General features: G+C 51.0%; 4 protein-coding genes across 6 annotated transcripts in view; 2 read left to right on the top strand and 2 right to left on the bottom strand.

Moving 5' to 3' along the window:
- The first annotated feature begins 3177 nt into the window (after positions 1-3177).
- APBB3 (amyloid beta precursor protein binding family B member 3) lies at positions 3178-7222 on the top strand. The gene is made up of 10 exons (XM_052684550.1): positions 3178-3302; positions 4329-4519; positions 4822-4898; positions 5092-5152; positions 5364-5504; positions 5650-5777; positions 5891-5896; positions 5979-6093; positions 6173-6266; positions 6341-7222. Exons 1-10 carry the CDS (start codon positions 3254-3256, stop codon positions 7114-7116), a joined length of 1638 nt encoding a protein of 545 aa, XP_052540510.1. The 5' UTR covers positions 3178-3253; the 3' UTR covers positions 7117-7222.
- SRA1 (steroid receptor RNA activator 1) lies at positions 7218-8548 on the top strand. The gene is made up of 5 exons (XM_052684527.1): positions 7218-7318; positions 7456-7581; positions 7701-7894; positions 8008-8116; positions 8191-8548. The coding sequence occupies exons 1-5, from the start codon at positions 7294-7296 to the stop codon at positions 8394-8396; spliced, it is 660 nt and encodes a 219-aa protein (XP_052540487.1). The 5' UTR covers positions 7218-7293; the 3' UTR covers positions 8397-8548.
- Positions 8549-9197: 649 nt separating this feature from the next.
- On the bottom strand, positions 9198-11275 carry EIF4EBP3 (eukaryotic translation initiation factor 4E binding protein 3). Its single transcript, XM_052684536.1, is given in 3 exon segments — positions 9198-9419; positions 9630-9839; positions 9842-11275. Coding segments are annotated over 3 exon segments (459 nt in total). The 5' UTR covers positions 10062-11275; the 3' UTR covers positions 9198-9390.
- Positions 11276-11536: 261 nt separating this feature from the next.
- ANKHD1 (ankyrin repeat and KH domain containing 1) overlaps positions 11537-22685 on the bottom strand; it is a 99160-nt gene continuing 88011 nt past the window's right edge. For 2 of the 3 annotated variants that reach the window (XM_052684480.1, XM_052684481.1), the window contains 6 exons: positions 20823-22438; positions 16667-16846; positions 15319-15573; positions 14614-14789; positions 13668-13832; positions 11537-13209 (listed from right to left, as the gene is read on the bottom strand). In XM_052684480.1, coding sequence (XP_052540440.1) covers positions 13150-13209; positions 13668-13832; positions 14614-14789; positions 15319-15573; positions 16667-16846; positions 20823-22438 — 2452 coding nt within the window. In that variant the 3' untranslated portion in view covers positions 11537-13149. Of the gene's footprint in view, positions 13210-13667; positions 13833-14613; positions 14790-15318; positions 15574-16651; positions 16847-20822; positions 22439-22685 lie in introns of all 3 variants that reach the window. The other variant, XM_052684479.1, reaches the window with a different exon arrangement.

The raw sequence follows: 22685 nt of genomic DNA, 5'->3' as shown, positions 1-22685 counted from the left end.
AGCTGAGCATCAACCAACACTCCCAGGTCCGCTTCTTCCACACAGTCTTCCAGCCACTGCGCTCCAAGCCTATGGCACTGCCTGGGGTTATTGTGGCCAAGTGCAGGACCGGCCCTTGGTCTTGTTCAACTTCATCCCACTGGCCTGCGCCCAGCAATCAGCCTGTCCAGATCCCTCTGTAAGTCCTTCCTACCACCAGGCAGAATGATGCTTCCTGCTTGGAATTCATCTGCAAATTACTGTGGATGCACTCAGTGCCCTCATCCAGGTCATCAGTAAAGATATTGAAAAGTATATGTATGTATACATTCATAATACTCTAGAAGGGAGGGGAGAGTTGCAGTGTTTAGAAGTGTTTCCAAAGTTTCAACAAATTTAAATTAATGGGGAAAAAAAAGATGTCCAGCAGAGGAAGTTTCTCAGACAGAGAGAGACTTTCTTTTGGGTAGAAATCAGATTTTTTTATATATACCATAGAGTCTGAAGAAGCATAGGATAGAACTGGATAATGCAACCATTTCAAATAATATACAATAGACACCATTAATATCCATCTTTCTTCTGAGACAGACAAGAGATGATGGTTTTTCTTATATTCTCTTCAATAATTTTTTTCCCGAGGCTATTTCCACTTCCTGAGATGATAATTTTTTTTTCAATTTCTTGTTTTATCCTCATCAGTGGTACATGCCTGCCATCCTATTTCTTCCCAAGCACAATTCAAACCAAACCCAGATCCCATTTTTGTCAACACCAGAAAATAGTGATTTACAGAATTAGTAGATGTGCCATGCATTTCCCTAAAGAGGAGGAGGGAAAGCTGCTTCATGTGTATAAAAGAAAATCTTCCCCAGGCTCTCTTCACTGAGTCCCAGAGCTGCACAGCACTGCCTGCTGCAGACAGTAATAAAAGTGTCACTGTATGTAAGTGCTGTTGAGGAATGGGGATGTGGGATGTGGTCAGTCCAAAACATTTTGCCTCTGTCTCTCCTTCATCCTCAGGCTCTTTCTCTGCTTCAGCACAAGGTATGCAGTCCTTCCATGGGATGCAGTCCTTCACAAAATGAGATTCTCACAGTTCAAAATTCACCATCTCCATGTCCGTACAATGGGGTGCAAACAGTGCAAACCAGTGGTGTGTCCTTTTTCAAGCTGGCTGGAATATCCTCTTGTCTAACAAAGGGTAGCTTTTGAGCTCAGCTCACAGGTGCCTTCCCTGCTATGTATGACCTCCCTCCAAAATCTTGCTACATGAAACCAATACAGATGCAAAGGATGCATCCAACATAATGAGACCCATCTCCAAGCCATGCTAATTTGGGGTGCACGGTGCTGTATAGCACGACAATGTGAGCATACCCCACTGTCAGAAATCGTAGAATCATAGAATGTCCTGAGTTGGAGGGATCCACAAACATCACTGAGCTGAACACTTGAGTCCCCACAGGTCCATCAAAAAAGCTGAACCTATCTAAAAGCACCGCTCCAGTTTCTTGAACATCGACAGGCTTGGGACCATGGCTGACCACCTTTCAGAGAGACTTTTGTTTTTTCCCAGTATCCAATCTGAGTTTCTAATGATACAGCTTTAAATCATTCCTTTGCAATCTATCACTGGCCGCCAGAGAGCAGAGACAGTCATCTCCCTCTCTGCTCACCCTCATAAGGATGTTTTACATAGCAGTGAGGCCATCCTCCAGTACTCTCACTGCCAGGGTCCCTGCCATGTGCACGCAGCTCTTCACAGAACTGAAAACAGGTCCAAGTCTAATGCACTTTCAGACAGTCCTGTGATTTAATATACAAGAAAAGTAAAAAAAAAAAAAATCTGAATAAATAAATAAATACATACATATGTATCAAAATATCAAAGTCATGTAAGTAATGGCATTAAGATTCTTACGGTGTTATTTACCACCCAAGCTGATGGAAAGACAATCTTGCTCATTTGGTCTCATTTGCTTTATTCCCAAGTTTGTGAATAAGCAGCACAATGGCTGCTTATTAATTATCCCACCTCACAGAGTCAGTGGATCTCCCTGGAGGCAGCAGCCCTCTTTTCCACTACACGTATGTCAAAAAAGTATGTTTTCCATCGCTAAGGATTTGTCTCTTCTTCATTAGGGGCTGGGAGTGGATTTTGTGTTAGGAAACAGCCTGACAGACCTCTAAAATGGAGACCCCAAAGGCAGGTTCACTCACAGGCACAGAAAGATAAGGATCTGTCACATGGCCAGCGGTGAGCTGAACAGGTTCATGCTGCGCTCTGTGATGTATTGGCTCAATGGTTGGACTCCAAGGGCTGTAGTGCACAGGGCTACATCTGGCTGGGGACATTTCACAAGCAGTGTTCCTTATCAGGCATCTAGACCTTTGGGAGAATTGTCTGTATCAGCACGTGACGTGATCCATAGGGGAAATCAAAGTGTACAGCTGCTGCATGGGAAGCTTTTGTCCCCAAATACTGAGCGTCAGCTAGAACTGCCTGCTCAAGACAGCACAGAAAACAGAAGTATCAAACTAGGGGCACAAAGCTCCAGACCCCTGGTGACAAGGGGATTGTGGCACCCACATCCAGGTGTCCTCAGCACTGCCTAGAAGGGACTGAACCACAGGCAGTTATTTTTCAGTGATGTTCTAATTCTTCCCGTTTCCTTCTGAGCAGGGAGGATCTGAGCATGCGTGAGACAATGAATGCAGAATAACAGGTTGGGGGGGGAGTGGGGGGGGAGTGGGAGGGGAGGAGGGGAAGAGATCTTTGAGGGAGGGAGGGGAGCGGAGAAAATGTAAAGGATGCTTGGAGGGGAGAGGAATGAACCTAAGGGCACACAGAGCAGAATAAAGCCGATCTGAACCCACTACCACACTCAAATCCTCCAATCCTGTTCCCAGATACCCCCATTCACACTCACACATCCCCTTTCTCGCACCTAGAAACGCTCCTTCCACACACACTTAAATGGAGTAACCGTGCCACGCAACCAAACGCCGCCTCGCATTTCCAAAAGCCGCTGCAGCACCTCCCTCGCAACCGCGCCATTCCCCTTCACGCCCACCCGCATTCGCCCTTCTCACTCCAAACGTCCCCGCCCGCAGCCGGGCATCGCCGTCGCCCGTCCCGCCCCGCCCCCGCCGCCCCATCCCTGCGCTCGGGCTCCCTCTGCGGCCGACCGCGTCCCCGCGCCCGCCCCCGCCGCAGCCGCCGCTCGGGCCGCACCTGCGGGAGCGGCAGCCCGAGGCGGCAGCCGGGGCCATGCTGGGCAAGGACTACATGCTGGCCATCATCCTCGTCAACTGCGACGGTCAGCCGCGCGGGGGGCGGCCTGGGGGAGCCGAGGGGAGCGGGGGGGGGGGGGGGGCGGGGCGCGCGGCCTAGGCGGCGGCCGCTGTCCGCGGTGCTGAGCTCGCGGCGCTCGGCCCGGCGGGGTGGCGCATCCCGCAGGCCTCTTCCTGTGCGGGCGGGAGCGGGGGGGCGCGGCGGCACCTCCTTCTCCCAAGGGCGGCTGGGGATCTTCGCGCTCCGAACGGCGCTGGGAGTCGCGGAACCCCCCGCCCTTCTCCCCCTCCGCGATGTAGGGGCCGCAGAGACGGGCTGGGCCCCGGCGAGGCGGGTGCGGAGGAACGGCGCGTCGGAGCGCTGCCAAACCGAGCTCAGACAGGGGGTGCTGAGAAACCCCGATAGCGGAGGGGAACGGAGTCCGGCGCTGGGAGCGTTCGCGGTCCAGCGGGAGGCTCGGCCTGGCCAATGGCAGCTGCAGCGCTGTCACTGGCGGATGGCATGACGCCCATCCTTCCTGGCAGCACCACTCTGAGGGACAAGCAGCGCAGGGGGCACGATGACCTCTGTATTTTTAGCCGCAGACCCAGGAGCAGATCCCATTACTTATCCACACCACGAGCTTGTTCTCTCAATCTCTCCAGGGCTTGCAGGAGAGGGCCGTTGCCCTTCCCTGGCCATGCTGGGAGGAAGTCAGTCCTGGTATACTGTTCTGCTGGCAGAGAGCTAGGAGCTGCCCGATGCTGGGGATGTCCCTGAGCCATGCCTGGGCAGCCTACCTCGGTGCCTCCCTGGCAGGGCCATCTCACCTCTCAGGCTGCCAGTGAGGCAACTGCCTGTACCGACCATGGTGCAGGGGGTCTGCTGCTGCTGCAGCAGCAGCTCTGGCATCTCTGCAAACCATCCTGCTCAGCACTCCCCTGTTCCATGCCGGGGCACCAGGTTGCAGCCACTGTGCAACCATTTTCTCACCAGTTTATTGCTTACTGCTCCCTGCAGCTGGGAGCAGCTGTGGGAGCTTTCTCCCTTGCCTCACTCTGTCTCTGCATAGACAACCTCTGGAGTGACCAGAGCCTGGAGACGGACCCTGACCTTCCTGCCGGCTGGAGAAAAATCCATGACTCTCTGGGCACCTACTACTGGCACGTGCCCACGGGCACAACACAGTGGCAGCACCCTGCTCTCTCTAGCAACCTAGGAGGATTCCTGGAGGCTGATGGAGAGGAGACGCTCCAGGAAACGGTATAGGACATGGGCAGGGAAGGAAGGGCTGGTGCTGGATCCCAACAGCCAGTGTGCAGACACAGAAGTCTCTGGGTACTTTGTGCAGCCACCATAGCAGGACTCTGTCACCCCAAAGTCCTGCTCAGTCCATTCCTAGCCAGAGTTAAATCCCTTGAAGAACTTCAGGAAGCCCCACAGTGTCCCCACCCCAGCTATTCTGCCAGGCTGTCCATGAGCTGAGATTGCTTTCCCAGAAGGGAGGCCACTTATGGGTGCCTCTGCAGATATATGTTCTCCTGACAACCCCTCTTCTCTCTCAGGACTGCCAGGTCTCTGTGGTGAAGCACACATCAAAAGCCAGGCCTGTTCCCAGCCCCATGGCCTCGCTGACCAGGAGGTAAGGTTGCCCCTGTGCTCTGCTGACTTGTGGCCGGGGAAACTCAGGGTTCCACCTACTGAGGCCAGAAGTTTGAGCTGGCACCATGGTAGGATGCGGCCCTGACAGTGGTGTGGGGGTGTTCTGCTGCTCCTTGGGGCTCAGAAATGCTGAGCAGGAGCTTACCCCTCCCCACCTCATCCCATCCCTTCAGGACATCGCTGACATGGCAAGGTGATGACTTCCAGCAGTGTGGTGCAGAGCCCAGCTCTAAGGTAATGCATCAAGGCATTTCCTTGCACACGCACAGCCTGAAGGCTCCCTGCACTGCCATGTACAGGCTGCCAGGAGTGGCACAGGAGGGAGGTGGCAGCAGCTGACAGGCACCAGGGTGGGAGCAGGGCTGGCCATATAGGCACAGATACAGATACAGGTACAGGATAGGGCTATGTCAGCCCGGCAGAGGCCCACCATCTCTCTGCTCAGTGCTTTGCTGTGCGTTCACTGGGCTGGGTGGAGATCCCTGAGGAGGACCTAGCGCCTGGCAAGAGCAGCATTGCTGTCAACAACTGCATCCAGCAGCTCTCCAACAGCCAGGGCCGAGGCTCTGCAGACAGCTGGGGAGAGGTGAGCTGCACGGAGGTCCTGCTGCTGCACTCCGTGGAGTGCAGTGCTGCAGGACAGGGCTGTTCCCATCCTCAGTGTAGTTCTGGGACATGAGACGTGTGCGGCTGGGCCGCTACCAGGTAAGGGTGCCCCCGGCTCCCCGCAGGGCCAGGACCTGGTGATGATCCTGAAGAAGGACACCATGAGCCTGGTGGACCCTCTGGACCACAGCCTCATCCACTGTCAGCCCATCCTCAACATCCGCGTCTGGGGCGTCGGCTGCAACAAGGGCAGGTGCCGGGCGCGGGGCGGGGCCGTGGGTGCGCCGCAGCTCCACCGCTCGGCCCCGGGGGGCCCAGGCACGAACTGACCGCCTCACTCTTCCCCTACCGCCACGCCGCGCACAGGGACAGGTAACGGCAGGTAAAGCCTGTGCGGGGCCGAGCGGAGCGCCGCTTCTGACGGGGCTAAGCTCAGACCTTCGCGGCCTCGCAGGGACTTCGCCTTCGTGGCGAGCGACAAGGACACCTGCGTGCTCAAGTGCCACGTCTTCCGTTGCAACGTGCCCGCCAAGGGCATCGCCAAGGCGCTGCACGGGATGTGCTCCCAGGTGCGCTCCGCGGATCTCTCTCGTCGGGCCGCTCCGGGAGCGCCAGGCCCCGCACGAACCGGATCGCCGTCCCCGGCAGATCGTGGCAGAGCGCGCAGCAGCGGGCAGCAGACTTTCACCGCGCAGCGCCGCGCTGGAGTCCATCTCCGTGGCCACGTGGCCCCTGCGTACAGGTACCGCACACGCCCCGGGGGATTCGGGGTCTGGGCTGGGGCGGGGGTCCCGCTAACCGCTCGTGTCCCGGCAGCGGACGTCCAGGACGCCGTAGGGAGGCCGCCCCGGCAGTACGAGGCGTTGTACATCGGCAGCCGGCCCGTGCCCAGGGCAATGGGTAAGGCCGCCCCGCCGCAGCCCCGCCGCAGCCCCGCAGCGGGCGGGGAGCACCGCGCGCCTCTCCCCGCAGGGATGGACGTGCTGAACGCCGCCATCGAGCAGCTGCTGGCGGGCCCCGGGCGGCACAGCTGGACGCCCGCCCACGTCTACGTGTCCGACTCGGCCGTGCGGGTGCGGCGGGCGCAGGTGGGGCCGGGGCGGGGCCGAGGGGAGCGCGGCAGGGTCGGGGCGGGACCGGCGCGGCGCCCGCAGGAGGAGGACGGGGCGCACGTGTGGCAGTGCGAGGTGCGCTACGTCACTTTCCTCGGCGTGGGCCGCGACGCGCACACCTTCGCGCTGATCGCCGACACCGGGCGGCGCTTCCAGTGCGCGGCGTTCTGGTGCGAGCCCGACGCGGGCACCATCTCGGAGGCGGTGCAGGCAGCCTGCATGGTGAGCGGGGCGGCGCGGGGCGACGGGGAAGCGGATCGGGAGCCGCCCGCCGCCACGCTGCCCGCGTACCCGCAGGTGCAGTACCAGAAGTGCCTCGTGGCCGCCGCGCCGGGGCCGAAGGCGAAGCGCGCTACCGCCGGGGGGGCGAAGGCGGGCGGGGGCAGCGGCGGCGCGGCGGGGCCCGGTCCGCGGAAGCGCGGGGTGCTGTCGCTGCTGGAGGCGTTCCGCCAGCGGCACGCGCTGCTACACCTGCCCTAACGCGGGGCTGCGGGGCTCGGCCACACCGCGCCCCTCCGCCGCCCGCCAATAAAGCTCCGCAGCCAGCTCTGCCTCCGCTTCGCTCCGCCCTCGGTTCCGCCCTCGGTTCCGCCCTCGGTTCCGCCTCGCCGTGGCGCCGAGCGGGAGGGGCGCGGCGCGGCGCGGTGACGTGGCGCCATGGCGGAGCTCTACGTGAAGCCGGGTGAGGGCCGCGGCGCGGGGGGGATGCGCTTCCGGGGCGGGGGCGGCGGAGGGAGAGGGGCGGCCGAGCCGTGCCGTGCCGTGCCGAGCCGAGCCGTCTCTCACCGCGGCCTCCGCGGCCTCCTCTCCCTCCTGTAGGGAACGCGCAGCGCGGCTGGAACGACCCTCCGCAGTTCTCCTACGGGCTTCAGGCGCGGGCCGCGGGCCGCGGGCGGACCCCGCTCAGTCGCCGGGCGCCGAGCGCTACGCTGGGTCCCCCCTCAGGTCAGTGCCGCACAGCCGGGAAGGGTGGGGCCGCGGCGCTGTCGTGCGGCGGCGGCGGCGACGTCGGCCCCGCAGGCGGCCCCGGCCCTGAGCGCCCCGTGCCGCTCCGTTCCCTGCAGGTGCTCCTCTGGACCGCCCCCCCGCGGCGCCGGGAGCGCCGCCGTTGGCTCCTCCCCGCCCCGCCCCGAGCGCCCGCGGCGCCCCGAGCCCCGCGCCCGGCGAGGAAGGCGGTGCCGCGGACGGGGAGGTTCCCGCCGACGCCGTCCTGGTCCCGCTGCGGGAGGCGCTGTCCGCGTGCCGCCCCGCCGTGAAGGTGAGGCCCCGCTGCTCTCCGCTCGCAGCCGTTCCCGGCGCCCTGCCCGGCGCCGTCCCTCCACGGGGCCGTCCGCCGGCGGAGCCCCGTCCAGCGGGTACCGCTGCTTTCAGAAACAAGTGTGCGATGACATCGGGCGGCGGCTGACGGCGCTCGGGGACGCGTGGGCCCAGGGGAAGCTGTCGGCCCCCGTGAGGAGGAGGATGGCCCTCCTGGTGCGAGGTGAGGGCGGGGGCGCCCGGAGCGCAGTCGCGCGGAGCGGCCGCGGGACGCCGACGGTTTCTTCTTCGCGGCAGAGCTGGAGCGGCGCCGCTGGGACGCGGCCGACGAGATCCACCGCTCGCTGATGGTGGACCACGTGAACGAGGTGAGCCTGTGGCTGGTGGGCGTCAAGCGGTTGATCGCCGAGTGCAGGACCCTGCCCGCAGCCGAGCTGGGCGAGGACAACAACACAGTCGCACCCGGGCCGGAGATGCCCGCACCACCCGGAGCTGCGGACTAAGCGGGGCGGCTGGAGGAGGAAAGCTCGGGACCCGGGCGATGCTTTTGCCTCTCACTTTTCTCACAGAAAAGGGGAATTTTAATCACTGCGACATATCGGTGGTGATTCACTACATGATGCTCAATAAACAGCGCTAATCTGTCCCCAATCCCTTTCTCCGGGTACAGAGCTGCTGCGTGGGGGCTGCAGCAGCCTCAGCTGTTGGTTGCAGGCTGTGCAAGCCCAGTGTGGGAAGCAGTTCCACCCTGTAGCACGGAGGCTGCACTGCAGCTGGCTGTGACAGCAGCGATGCTCGTCCCTGCCCCCCACTGGCCCCCTCCAGCCTCAGATATGGCAACACGGGGGTGAGTTGCTGCAGCAGAGCCAGAGCCCAGGTCAGCTGCAGGGAGCGTCGGGAGAGGGGAAATGGGAACCACCCCAGGCAGCCTCAGAGCTGGTGTAGAACCATCATGACACTCCACGCCAAGTGCTCCACAGATGCTGCAGAGCAAGCAGCCCCTGCCCCACCACTCCATCACGTGCCTGCCAGCACTGCCCCAACCACAGCTGGGACAGTGAGGGACATGAGTGGCAGCAGCAGCAAGGGTGTACAATGGGCTGTGCCCAGATGTTAGCTTGTGCTGCTGAGGTAGTTGGAGCTGTTGCTGACATAACTTTGAATTCCTACATTCATGTGCAGGATCTCCTTTGCAGAAGGGGGGTACCTCTGCACTCTGAAAAGTCACCTAGCGCTGCTCAGATTCCCTAAGCCTCCCTCCCTGGTGCACTGAGGACCAATGGAGAGATCCACCAGTTCAGCAATGGGGTTTCATGGTGTTTATTAATCAAGCATGAGCTCCTAGGCAGTTGCACCAGCTAGTTGTGCTAGAGCCTGAGGTGTCACACATTCATCCCCAGCATCAGAGAGGGCTGCAGCCAGCTGGTCACGGTGCCAGCACCTCCACAAGGCCCAGGAACAGGCCCAGCCACAGCCTGGAGACATGAAGCTGGAAACTCAGATGTCCATGTCACACTGGTCTTGATCTGTAAGGGTATGGGATGGATACAGACATGGGTTAGGATGGGGCTCCTCCAACATGCAGGGGAACATGCAGACAAGTGGCTGGAACAGCCCAAGGCTGAGCTGCAATCTCCCACCCTTGCCCCTGTGGCCAGGCAGGAGCCCCATGCCCCAGGCACTGTTGGCCTGGTCCCCCTTAGGCAGGGGCTGTACCACCCACCTGGGCTGCTTACCTGGCATGGCCTCTTCACTCTCATTCTGCTCCTTGTGCTCCTCCAGCTTGACGAGGCTGGACTGGGCCAGGGAGGTGACACCGGGGATCTGGGGCGGGCAGCAGGGAAGGGTCCTGGCCCCGGGCGAATTCTTGCACTCCAGCAGGAACTTGCGGTCGTAGATGATGTGGGTACCTGCCAAAAGGAGGGGGCTGTCAGGCACTGCTGTCCCCTGCAGCCCCCTTTTCTGTGCACCACAGTTCTGTCCCGAGCCCGGTGCAGGGGGTGGCACTCAGCTATGCTGAGAGCCACAGCTGAGTTTGGAGCAGTGGTGAAATTTCCTGCTGGCAGTAGGCTGAATCCCATCCTGTTCAACAGCCACTGTTCAAACTGTTCCTCCCCCCTGGAGGCACAGTATGCAGCAGGACAAGTGAAGGCAGAAAGCAGCCTCATGCTGGGTTCCCTGCAGCAGCCCACACAGTGGGCTCAGGTTGGGGTTGCTCCCAGTCTACCCTGTGTTGCCAAGAGTACTTCAGGGTTTTACCCAGGCTTTTGCATCATGATGCTTTTGCATCCTGCATCTAGGAGTCCTGTGCCCTGCCCGGAGGCACAGCTGGCTCTGAGATGCATCTTTTCATCATTGAACAGCAAAGACAAACTGAATCCCCCAGTGGCTTCCTAGGGAGGCCACTCCTCTCAGCTCAGCCACATGGGCCATCCTTGTGTGCACTGTGCTGGGTTCAGTGGCACGCTGCTAGCTTGTCAGCTGCTCAGGGTGCTGTTGGGGGGGAAAGACCCTGCACTGCAATTGCCAGCAATTTCAGAGACCAAACCATCCACTGTGCTACATCTGCCACCCACACAGAGCAGCCAGGGCCCAGCAGGATGGAGGGTTACAAAAAGTACCAATTCTAGTGCCAGGCTCCAACAGCTACAGAGACGTAGCTGGCACCAGCAGGGTGGTCAAGAGATCCTGCATGGAAGCAGCAGGACAACGGCACACAGGCACCCGCTGCAGCCTTCTCTACTGTAGACCCGGCTCTCACAGCCCTAAAAAGAGCTCACTGATGGCACACAGTGGAGCCAGTGCCCACAGGGTGAGCACCTGCCATTCAACTCAAACATGACTAGAACAGGGATGGCACCAGAAAAGGGCCTGCTTGACAGCTATGAGTTGTTTTTTGTGGGGGGTTGGATGACAGTTAATAGGGCACAACTCAGGCACCCTAAGTGAGAGCTGTACCAACCAGCTCCTGAGGCTAAAAATCTCAGGTCTAAGCAGCTTTTATGCTGGCATCCTGTGCTGCTCCAGCAAGCCAGGGTGCCAGAGTACAGCTTGTCCCTGTCTGAGAGCAGAGCTCCCTACTGGAACCCATCTCCCACCAATACAACCCTCAAATGCCAGTCAAGGCTTCTGCCTGCTCCCACCGCAGCATGATGGCAGCGATGGCCTCAGCAGCAGCTACAGCCTTCTGATTAACAAAACATTAGGCTTCCTGTTCCACAGCATCCCTGTGCCACCCAGAGCCATGTTGTGAGGCAGAGAAGCACAGCTGCCTGAGGCTTACCGGGACCAGCCTGGGGCAGCCTGGGACACAGCGATGGAGGGCACTGCTCCTGCTCAAGACAAAGCCCAGCTTTTGTCCAGGAGGAGGACAGCAGGGCAGCAGCCTCCCCTCCTACCCCCACCCCCCTCCCCCCCCCACTGCCAGTCTGGGCAGCCTTCCTTTTCTGCCCTCTCTTGCACAGTGTCTGATGGCCAGCAGAAGGTATCAATCACAATGCCTACAGCAGAGCTCTTCACTAATGCAAAAGTGAGGCCAGCTCCTAAGCAGGGTGCTGAAAACAAGGTCACAACTGAAACTCCTCCAAGGGTACCCAAGAACAGTCAGCTAAGTCAGCACAAAAGCTATTGCACTAGAATGCCATTTTTTTTCCTTCACCATCAGCTTTTAATACAATTACCATCAACACAATCATTTCTCCTTTGATATTTGTGTTATCAGGGTGTCAGTAAGATCATTTCCTTCTTGAATACTAGATAGAACATCTGAACACATCCAGTGTTGTTTCTGATGTTTATTTGCCTATCATACTTGGATACTACTTGTGCATTTCATATTTTTAATATTCCTGAACACTCAGGAGTTAACTGGGGCTGAGAACAGACACCATTACATTATTTCAAGAGTTCACTCCATGCAAATTAACACTGAATCCTCTCTTTTGGCTGTTCCTTCCTCATGCTCCTCCTGGAGAAACTCTGATGTTTTATGGTAAGGAATGGTCAGAAGGAGGAATAAGAAAGGTAGGGAAGTTTCCATCTCCCCTCTGGTCTAAAAGACCATCAAAAATGGTCCATTTACTGAACACTGTGCACTGTATTTACCTGCTGGAGAAACAGACCAAGTATTCAGTGTAGTTGCGGCACCATCACTGAGCAAAAGCAGAAAGTACAAAGTGGAACGCCTCTAGAGTGCAGGCCTCCAGTGCAGGCCAACACCAGAATCAGGCTGGGTGCAGAATGAGGATTTGTCTCATTTGCTGTATCCAAAAATCCTCTTCTTCCTCACAGAAAAGGCGTGAGGAACACTTACCAGATTTAAGGGGTTACAAAAAACTTGAAATTGCACAATGACATCTTTTCTCTAGTAGAAAGTAGTCTGCTTTCCTAATATTTGCTTTGGGGCAGTAGGAGAATGATGTGAAGAAGCCCTGCATTTGTCTACGAGACACTGATTCACCTATGGCAAATTTAGACACCACTGTTGCCAACATGTCAAGTCAGTCCCTGACCAATACCTCAGTCAACATATCTGGAAAAACAGCACTAGAGGAAACAAAACCAACCCAGAAAAGTGCATAACCATGGCCACAAAGAAGAAAAAGCACCACACCCCAAAACAACAAGACTGGCAGAGGAAGGATCCAGCAAACTTTGCATCACAAATAACTGCACATCAAAACCCTCTCCCTCTTTCCCCAAATCCTGACTACAACCACATGCTGATGATGTGACTCTGAAAAGATGCATCACTAGGCATGGCAGCTACCAATGACAATACACATCCTCCCCAAAATTCTCACACACAACCTATAAATACTGTTCACCTTTTATTGAATATTCAGGTAAATATTTCACATTAATACAGGCTACAGAAAGTAGAGCCACTATAGGACATGAAATTTACTCAGCTTTTCCTTTCAAGTATGTAAACAATTATACACTTATTTACCACCTTAGCAGGTTGAAATCATATAATTATCTAGTTCTCTCCTGTATACCAATAGCATTTAGTAGTTTAGCCAAAAGCATTAATTTTATCTCATTTTTAAGTTCAGAATGGCTAAACTAACTGGAGAATGGAATCAATTTTACAGGTAAATCAATTTGTTCTTATACAATGGGCAATCAAGTTTTCATTGTTACACAGCCCACAAAAAACTGCTTAGTTAGGCACATTAAAAAAAAAATAATCCCCAGGGTTCTTCAAATCATAAGGTTTCCCAAACAAGACTAAAAAAGGATAAACCCCTTAAATCAGTTGACGTACTTGAGATGCATGTTTCCAATGTGAGGTGCCCAGGTGCCAGGCCAAATCTACAGCAAGAAATAGAAAGACAAATCTATTATGAAAACAAATAAAGGTTCCTTTAACAGACCAATTTAACCACTAGAGGGTAAGCTTAAGGCTTCTCCTGAAATATAACCAGAGTGTCCAAGCACTGGGAGCTGTTTTCAGCTCTGGCCTGGTTTTGACTGACAACCTGCAAGATAACAAGCATGGGTGTGAACCCTGCCTCTTACAACAAGAGCTATTACCCTGTTGAGCATTCTTGAATTCTCACCATTTTACCTGAGAGTTTCCACGCTGATACCACTATATGTATTAAACACGTGTTATGGGTGGAAAAAAAATCACACAGTCTCCATTCTAGTATCAAAGAACAAGGAGAAAATGACATCTAGTAAAAAAAAAAAAAAAAAAAAAGCAAAACAAAGCATAACACCATAAAAAGCCCCACAAAAACAAAGATGGAAAAATGCAACTACACTACCTGCTGAGCATCAGTACATTCTGTTGAATTCTGGACAACTTTGATCATGGGATTCCAGGCTGGATCTGGCGTATGAAGCCCATTAAAGAGAGGGCCTCCCGGGCCATCCGCTAGCTGAGGGTGTGAGGGTATGAGAGTGCCTCCGTACATGGAAATTGGTAGGCCCTGAAGAGAAAACACAAGCACCAGGGAACCAGTTACTAGTAGCAAAGATAACCATACCACAGCTACTTCTGAAACACACTGCAAAAGCAGTTTCACTGTCAAGCCCATAGCACCAGACATTTCTCCAGCAGAGGCTGAGCTGATTATGGCTTGGCTACACTGGTCTGCCTCCAGCTATTTTCCAGTGCTAATACACAAAGGGCAGACTTGCAAGTATTTTTCTCATCCTGTCACTTTCTTAAGAAAGGCCTGTGGCATTCAAACAAACATGGTTTCTATCTTTAATCAGGCTCTAGAGCTCAGCCAGCCTTATGCTATCATTTCCAAGGGACTGGGTCTATGAGAAAGGAAAGCAAAGACTGATGAAGGCATCCAGTGCCTAAACAGGGAAACATCTGCAATCTGCAAATTCTGATTTTGGTTAAGTGTGCTTCTGGGCTTAGCATCCTTTCTAGTCAGTAAGACAGTCCTACGATGAAAGTAGATCTAGGTGTTACAGCAAGAAAGGGTAGAAGAGGCACAGACATACAGTGTAAAGCAGCGAAACAGAAAATACATTTGCATGTAGAATAAACTTGTCTCTCAGAATCAATGCTACAGACTCCTATGTCTACTAGCACAGTGAAACTCCCACATTATCCAAATTTTCCAGTTATTTTCCGAACCAATCACAGAGATGCAGCATCATGAACTCATGTTAGGCTTGAACTGCACAAATCATCCTTCGAATAAAAAAGTAATTTGTCATTCAACAGCCCAAACTCATCCCTCTCTGACTTACTTTAGAAAAATCCACAAAACTGTTTGGCATAGGTTGATGGAAAATGTTTGAGGGAGCCACTATTCCAGAATCATCTCTTTCCATTGGCTGATGCTGAGAAAATGTGCCCGGGTCTGACAACTGCTGATGCATTGGATGGTTCCCCATTACAGGCTGAGACCAACCTGACAAGCCTTCTGGAAAGAACAAGATTGAAAATGGACTATTAGATTGGACTGAAGGTACTCTGAGTGTGTACAGCTTCATGCACTTCCACAAATCCAAAGGAACAATGTAAAATCAGCATTCACAACTATGCATTTCTGGATGCACCACAGCTTTTAAAGTGTCTGCAAACAAGCTTAAAAACCTGGAGGAAGGCAAGGTTCAGACCTGGAGATGGACTCCCTAAGTAAGTAAAAGTTGTTTATGTTTACAATTCTCAATAGACTTTAATATAGCGTTTTTGAAAACTTTTCAGGGTTTACAAGTCTACTCATAGAGATGATCTAGATTGAGTGAGAATCATCTCTGTTAGGAGCAAAAATCACAATATCTGCATTGTGAACATTACTGAAAATTACACCATTTGATAATAGTTTTCCTTCTGGGATACACTACATCCACCTCTCTCTTTTCCTCTCCAACTTCCTTTTCAAATGTACTATTTTCAAAAGGCCCCACAAGTTTCTTCAAGGAATTCCAGACCACGAAAAATAGACTTACCAGATATGCTGTTAACTCCAAATGACCAAATGCCACTATGACCAACTGGAGCTGTGAAGTTGGTTCCTAAGGGCGTAGGAGTGACAGATCCTCCCTGTCGAATTCTAGCAAGTCTTTCTGTCCCAATAGGGGGGGGTACCTTTCGATCTTGATTTGTGTTACCCGTTTTTGGCTGGCTCAAGTTAGAAGGTGCAGAAGCAGCTGAAAGGGGTGAAGATGATCCTGAGGAAACTGATGGAATAGGAGATTCACCTGCTGAAGAAAGAATTTATTTTGTTTAATCACACAAAAAACCCCACTGAAATTAATGACAGTAAATGCTACCCTTTCTATCCCCTTAATGCTATCTCAAGGCAAATGATAAAAGGGTTTTAATGGCTTTTTTTTTCCTCCAAAACATTCTTCAGTCTTTCACAGAAGTTCTCTTTAAATCTTACTTTAATTCTAGAACGAACATTAGCACAAGTGCTTTCAGCTGCCAGAATTGTGATAGTCTCATAACATAGAAGTACATCTAAAATAACTACAAGAAAGAATAAGAAACATGGAAGAGTTTCAGGAAGATATGAAAAAAATCAGCCAAGATACCATAAATATCAAAGCAGCCTGGTTTTGGTATCTACCACCTCTGGCAAAAGAGAAATTAAAAGACAGCTTCTCAAAGCCAAGAATGTAACATAAGAACACAACTTTCACCAACTTCAGAAGCGTCACTGTTTCTGAGAAATCCAACTTCTTTTGAGCACTCATTTAAACATTTTGCTTCTTAAGCTCAGAGTTGCAATGAAGTTGCATGCAGTGAACTCTCTTCATTTAAGACTCTAAATCAAAGACCCACAGTTTCTGTAAAGCTACTTCCATGTTCTTCCCTTTAGTCGCAAACTTCTATGTCAGCTTGGATGATACATTAAGATATTAGGATATTTTGACTAACAAGAAAATTCCAGAATGCCAACTTAAAATAAATAATAAAAACAAAAAGGAATTATAACTTCACACATTTATGACAGACATAACACATTCCCCTAACATTATATTTGTTTAGAGGGGAATCGTTAACTTGCTATAATCACCTCCACTCCCACTCCCCCACAGCTTCATGCCTTCTCCTTTTAGGACCTACAATGACTAATTTTTTTTCCCAAATAGCCTTTGGAAATGCTACCAGGCCTAATGGCACTTTATTTCTAAAGAAACAAAACAGTGAAGTGGGATTGGCATGGCATTCTCACAACTGCTAAATTGGAAAGCACCGTATTCATAACTAATTTCCCCTCAAGTTACAAATCTGCTGAAGACAACAGCTAAGAATTTACAGTTAACTAAGACAGACCCATGAAGTTCCTACATGAATTTGTTGCGCTTGTCCAAGGATGTGGTGAAAAATGCTGTCTGTTAAAGCTGGGAGTCCCAACAGGCGGTGGCCCTTGAAGGTAAACCCGTGCTCCTTGCATGTTTGCTGAAAAGCCTGTCAAAGGACCTGAAGAAGAAGTTGTAGAGCTGTTGGATGGATCTAGAGAGGGTAAGCCTGAAATAAACATAAATTTCATTAAATATATCTCTTTGGGAACCTGCTTCAAAGCACTAAAGAGAGCCTGGACTTCAATATAATTAATTAAAGCATCTCATCACCTTCGGGGGTATCTGCATACACTAAGTTAATTTTACAGGTGCATAATTCTCCCTCAAACAGAAACCAACAGAAGGCATTTCTGTATGATCTCTGCTTTTGCCTCAATTTTTTTTAAAAAGCCATCTCTTCAGTCCCTGAAAGGAATTGAAATGGAAATTACAAGAACAAAACTGGGAGCTGGCAAAAATCTTTCTTTACCAAAGAGCCAAACAGGAATACAGGGTTCTGTGAAAGCCCTGAGGGAATCAAGCACCAAGGAAGTCTCACTGCAGCACAGTTCCGCCACCTAGTTACAGTCACATACAGGTCAGCCAGAGCACACTGCCTCCAAGGAAACAGGGCTGACAACACTTCCTACAGAAGTGCGTGAGAGGAGGGAAAAGATGGAGTTTAAAGTCCCACAAAAAAGAATCAGCAAGAGAAATAACAATTTTTGAACATGTCCAAGCTTTTAAGCACTTTTCCAAAATACTTTAGAAAGTTTTTATCACACAGCATTACCAGAAAAAAAAAGAAAAAAACAGCATGGCCATACATTTACCTCTGTTTTGGGTTTAGTTTCAAGGGCCTATTAAAAGACTAAAGACTAATTTCAATACCACTGAAACATTTCCAGATGACCACAACCAGGACCAGCCTGCATTGTCACAGAGCAAGGTTGAAACCACATCCCTGCTTACACTCCGAAAGTCTGAAAGCAGCACTGGTGACAGGCAACAGCTTAGGTCATAAACTACAGACGCACCTTTCATCTCTTGGATATATTACCGAAAGCCATGTCTTTTCCTCATTATTAAATGAAGCATATCAACCAAATGCCCTCAGTTTCCTGCCTCCAGAAGTGTCAGATCCAACCTGCTCACAGCAGCAGAAATGACGCGCTGCTTTTGGAGGTCGTGTTTTTATCACTAGCCACGCCCAAAAGATTTGTTTAGAGTCTCTGTTACAGAGAAGGAGAAATACAAAGGTAAACCACCACCACCAACAGAATATGGAGTGATTAGAAGGAGCTCTAAGACAACTCTAAGAAGCTGCTGAGGCTGCGCAGGCTGCTGGCACACACTGCCCAGACCATTCCTTCCTAGGGCAGCAGCTCTCCCCAGCGCACTCCTTGCCAGAAACAGACTGCAGCATCTCCAGCCAAGGGCCCTTCCCACACACCTGCCACCAAGCTACCGATGGGATGCTCCTGCTATCCTCCCTTGTGTGACAGTACTTCGGAAGCAGTCAGAAGGCCTCTATGGCCATGGATGGCACTGCACACCAAAGACTAGCTTCCAGCTGGCCAGTATGAATGTATGTACTCATCAGTGAAAGCAGATGTTTTAACACTAAAACAATTTGCAATAGTGTACTTTGCACTCAGAAGTCAGACTCCACATTATGCTCAAAAAGCAATTCTGGGCTTTAAGAGATTGGTGCATCAGCATCGTACAAATCTGCTCAAAATTTAGTTCAAAGCACCCAGACTCTCCCTGCAGAAATCACTTAACTACAAGGGCTAACTCCAACTTCAGAGAATCAGCAGCAATATTGGTGAATCCGTGCAAAACAGGGAGCCCAGCAAGCTCTTGCAAATTCATAGTCATGCACTGCTTTTTCACATGGCTTATACCAAGTTTGCAGTAACTTTTAACACAAGCAAGTTCTCAAACCCCTTCTTAAAAAATGCAGAGGAAAAAGCAGACTTCTGGTCATCCTAAAATCTCTCCAAACAATCAGGCTCTGCCAAAAATCTGCAAGCTGCTAAGGATAAGAGCTCTGAAGGCACAGATGGAACAAAAGGCCATTTCCAGAACAGATCCACAAGAGGTAAGGATGCGTGCACAGGTACCTGAGCCTCAAACAAACTGGTGAAATCAGAGACAACTCAAGTTGTAATAGCTTTTACCCAAGAATAGAGAACATAAACTCTACATTAAAGTGACAAAAAAACCTGTTGTAGTGCATAATCAGATCAGGCTACATCTTTACCACAACAGCTTAGAGGTGATTGCTAAGAAATGCTGATCTGCAGAAAGATTTCCTATAGCCCAGCTGTACAAGACAGGCATAAGAGAAACCTCCTGCTCCAAGCATAGAGTCACAGCCAGAGATTAGAGGGCTGTATCTGTTTTTACAACCACTACTATCCACTCTCTACATATCAAGGCATACTGAATCACCAAGCAAGGTCCAAACTATAATACTGCTTGAGGCCAAAGTATATGCAAGTGCTCTTTGAAATCATACAAAACCTGCCACTAAAACTTAAGAAAAACATCAAAACTGTCCCAACTCATCCTACCTCAAGGGCTGAGTTTACTGGAAGGCCTATTCATCTGCAAAATCCCGCTAAGAAAAGAGGCAAGCAGACTGGAAGACCACACTTCTGGCCTAAGGGTCAAGATGTTGGAGAGCCTCCAGCCTCCTGCCACTTCTTTCCTCACCATCACAACTTCCAAATACCCCCTTCTCCTTCAGTTCAAGTCCCTTCTCCTTCCATGCGACAGAAAAAAACCGTAGATTCTTCAAGAAGGGTGATCATTAATTAGAATGACATTGTGAGCCAGCAGAGAACCTAACAAATCCGTTAACTGCTGTCAGTCAGAATCGGACATAACCTTCCTTCCCCAGAGCAGGGTATTCCAATGAGCCACAGTTCCTGGAGTCTAATGAGGAGGGTCTGCCAGCTCCTGTGTTGGCAGACATCTGATGAACAAGGCCCAGTTACTTCACCCCCTTGAAGTCTCAGTTACAACTGGTTCTGCTTACTGCACTGGGAATGGACACGGTATAAGTAGTCTGGGTATCCGTGTGCGTTGCAGTGCAGTCATGCAGCCCAAATTAAATGCCTGAGAATACTACAGTCATAACAAATATCTTGATAGTGGTTAAACCTAGTTTCTAGTTTCAAGATCTAGTTTTCAGAAACCCTGAATGTTTTTAAATCCACCGAATGAATGTGAATACTAAAAACCCTTTTCTTCACCACATCTTTCCAATGCCCCCTTCTCCTTCAGTCTGGAAGTCAAACTGAAGAAGTGTACAAATTCAGCATTCAAGTCCTGAAGCATCAGCTGACTCATCTAACACCACCGTTTGGTGTGGAAGACGACTTTAAAGCAAGCTTCTCCAGCTGTCCAGCTGCAAGGCACCATAAATGCACCTCAGCAAGAAGAAAGCGGAGAATGGAGTAGCAGTGGGACCTCTTCAGAGCGCCTTCTAGCCTAATGAACACAGCCAAGCACCTGCATTATCATCATCACTAAAATGATAATAATCTCCCAGGCAGTGTTTTCACTGTGAGTGTTTCTAGCCCACTTCAGTTAAAGATTTGTAAGCTTGAACTACTATACTTCACATCTGAACAACAATTGCTTCTTAATAACACACCATGCAGAAGCACACCAGTTTCTTAGAAAAACATAGCAAAATCCTCCTTCAGCCTACACGATCGGGTCACACAGAAAAAAATACAGGGCACTCTTTCATAGTCCATCTGGAATCTCATACAGTGAAAATATTAAATGACTACATGCTGTCACTCCTGCTGCTAGGTTGAATCTGTTGAAAGCTCTGGCCTGGCTATTTCAAGTTTAGAATCACCTAACAACATGTTATACTCCAACTCAAAAACTAAAAATCAAAGCTACTCTAAATTCTTCAAGGAGGGAGACACATTCCTCTCTCTCAGGGCAAACAACACAATGTCTACAATATTCCCAACAATCAATATCGTAGAAGAACTAGAGAAAAAAGAAATAGCTGAAAATAGGTCATCTAGTATTCCATAACCATAATTTGTAAACTATTTCTCAAACGATCTCAAGCAACAGAAGTGTTGCAAAAAAAAAAAAATTCTGTCCAGTACATGATCTTAGTGACTTACCTACAGGACTTGTAGAAACCCGTTGCGAAGGTGGCCTGAAACCAGGAGCCTTTGAGTTATCAGGATGCACATTCTCCACATGTCCTAGCACAGAGTTATTCAGAAAGGTGGACTGAACAGTGAAAGATGGGTCAGCTGCTGCTCGGGTGGAAAGTGGACAGTCTCCCCATCCTTGGTTAGAGGGCACCTGGTTACTATCAAAAAGACTACTGAAGTGATTGAAGAGAGTTGCTGGCCCAAAGGTAGGAGGCAATGACTTATTTGCTGGGTTAATGTGCATCTGAGAACCGTTCATAACGTTCATGGCTGACGAAAGCTGCACCGCAGCAGGTGGACCTTGAGAAGGTGTTAAGGGAACTTGATTTGTAACAAAAATAGACTGAGGATCTTGATGAAGGTTTGCATTTGGTACCACTGAATAGAAAGAACCTCTGGACTGCATCCTGTGAGTAACTCGAGGTGCTGGTACAGCTACTTGAGGTAAGTTACTGTTGTCCTGATTATCTGCAACAACCGACCTGGGTGATGCTAAGCTTAAAGGAGCGGTTTCTGAGCTGGAAGAAATAGGCATCGACATAGAAGGGCTCATTTCTGACATGCTGGCTGTTAGTATTTCATCTTGGGTGTTTGTTAGAGGTGCAGGGCTGCTAGATGGGTGAGCTTCAGTGACTCCTGAATTGCTGCTAGTTGACATACTGGAACTACCTGCAACAGAAGATGGTGTGCACGTATTTCCAACAGGCTGGTCTGGTGTTGACACTTTCTCTTTGGGCGCTGAGACAGCTGAGAAAGAGTCTGCTTTAAGTGCAGAATGCTGCGTTTGTGGAGCAGAAGAGGGCAGAAATGCTGCAGAAACTTGCCCATTGTTTGGGGGCGCAGAGGAAACTGAAGGCAGAGTGCTACACGTGTTTGTCACAGTTGAGATTGCTGTTGCTGCAGCACTTGTCTTCGGAACACAGGCAAACAACTGCTTTCTGACTGAAGAGGGAGTCCGATTACTTGTTGCACACAGCGGCTGGGTGGAAGCAACTACTGAAGAGACAGTAATGGGACAACTAGAAGTAGCTAATCCAGGAGACTCTGTCTGTAAAATACTTCCATTCTGACTACCTACACGACTTGAACTATTATGCTTTGGAGAGCTATTTGTGCTGCCAGGGTTAACTGGTCTCACTGGGAATGGTCCCCAAGTGTTTGGTGAAGGTGAAAAAGTTCCTCCAAATTGGGCCATAGGTAAGCGAGGGTGCCGGATCTGTTGCATAGTTTGGGCAGCCAGCAAGGCAAAATGAGGATGAGAATAAGCTAGAGGAAGAGACACTGGAAAAGATGAGCGCACATTTGCCGGGACATTCTTGTTTAGTTTGTTAGTAGGCTGGAAAGTAGACAGAGTCGATGACTGCGATGTGACAAGAGGCGGTGCTCCAAGAGGAAAGGAGTTTTTGTTTGGAGCAGATGCTGTACTAACTCCAGATGAGAAGTTCGCATGGATTGATTTGTTACTCGAAGCAGGTGTTCTTATATGAGTTTTAGGAATCAAGTCTTCCAGTTCCTTGGCAGGATCTTGAATAAGGGCATTGATGAGTTGCACTGCATATCGCGTTGACTCCATACCACCCCTAGGTTAAACATAAATATATTTACCTTTGACGAAAGGAAACCCCATTTTGTGCAACATTCTGTAGCCCCAACTTGATATTGATCTACAAGTCTACTGCAGTTTTGCTCCATTTAATTAATCCTTAAGATAGCCATAGTCAAGAAGTAACTTTGAATATGCAGACCATCAGCATATTTTGGCAGCAGTATTAGAAGTTCTATTCTATAACCAAGAAACTAAGTATGTCCTGTCTTAAAAAGCAAAGA

The sequence above is a fragment of the Tympanuchus pallidicinctus genome, unplaced genomic scaffold, assembly GCF_026119805.1.
Source record: "Tympanuchus pallidicinctus isolate F22 unplaced genomic scaffold, pur_lepc_1.0 scaffold21, whole genome shotgun sequence".
NCBI classification, from domain to species: Eukaryota; Metazoa; Chordata; class Aves; order Galliformes; family Phasianidae; genus Tympanuchus; species Tympanuchus pallidicinctus.
Note: the sequence above shows the minus strand (reverse complement) of the source record. Positions and strands in the feature narration are given on the sequence as shown.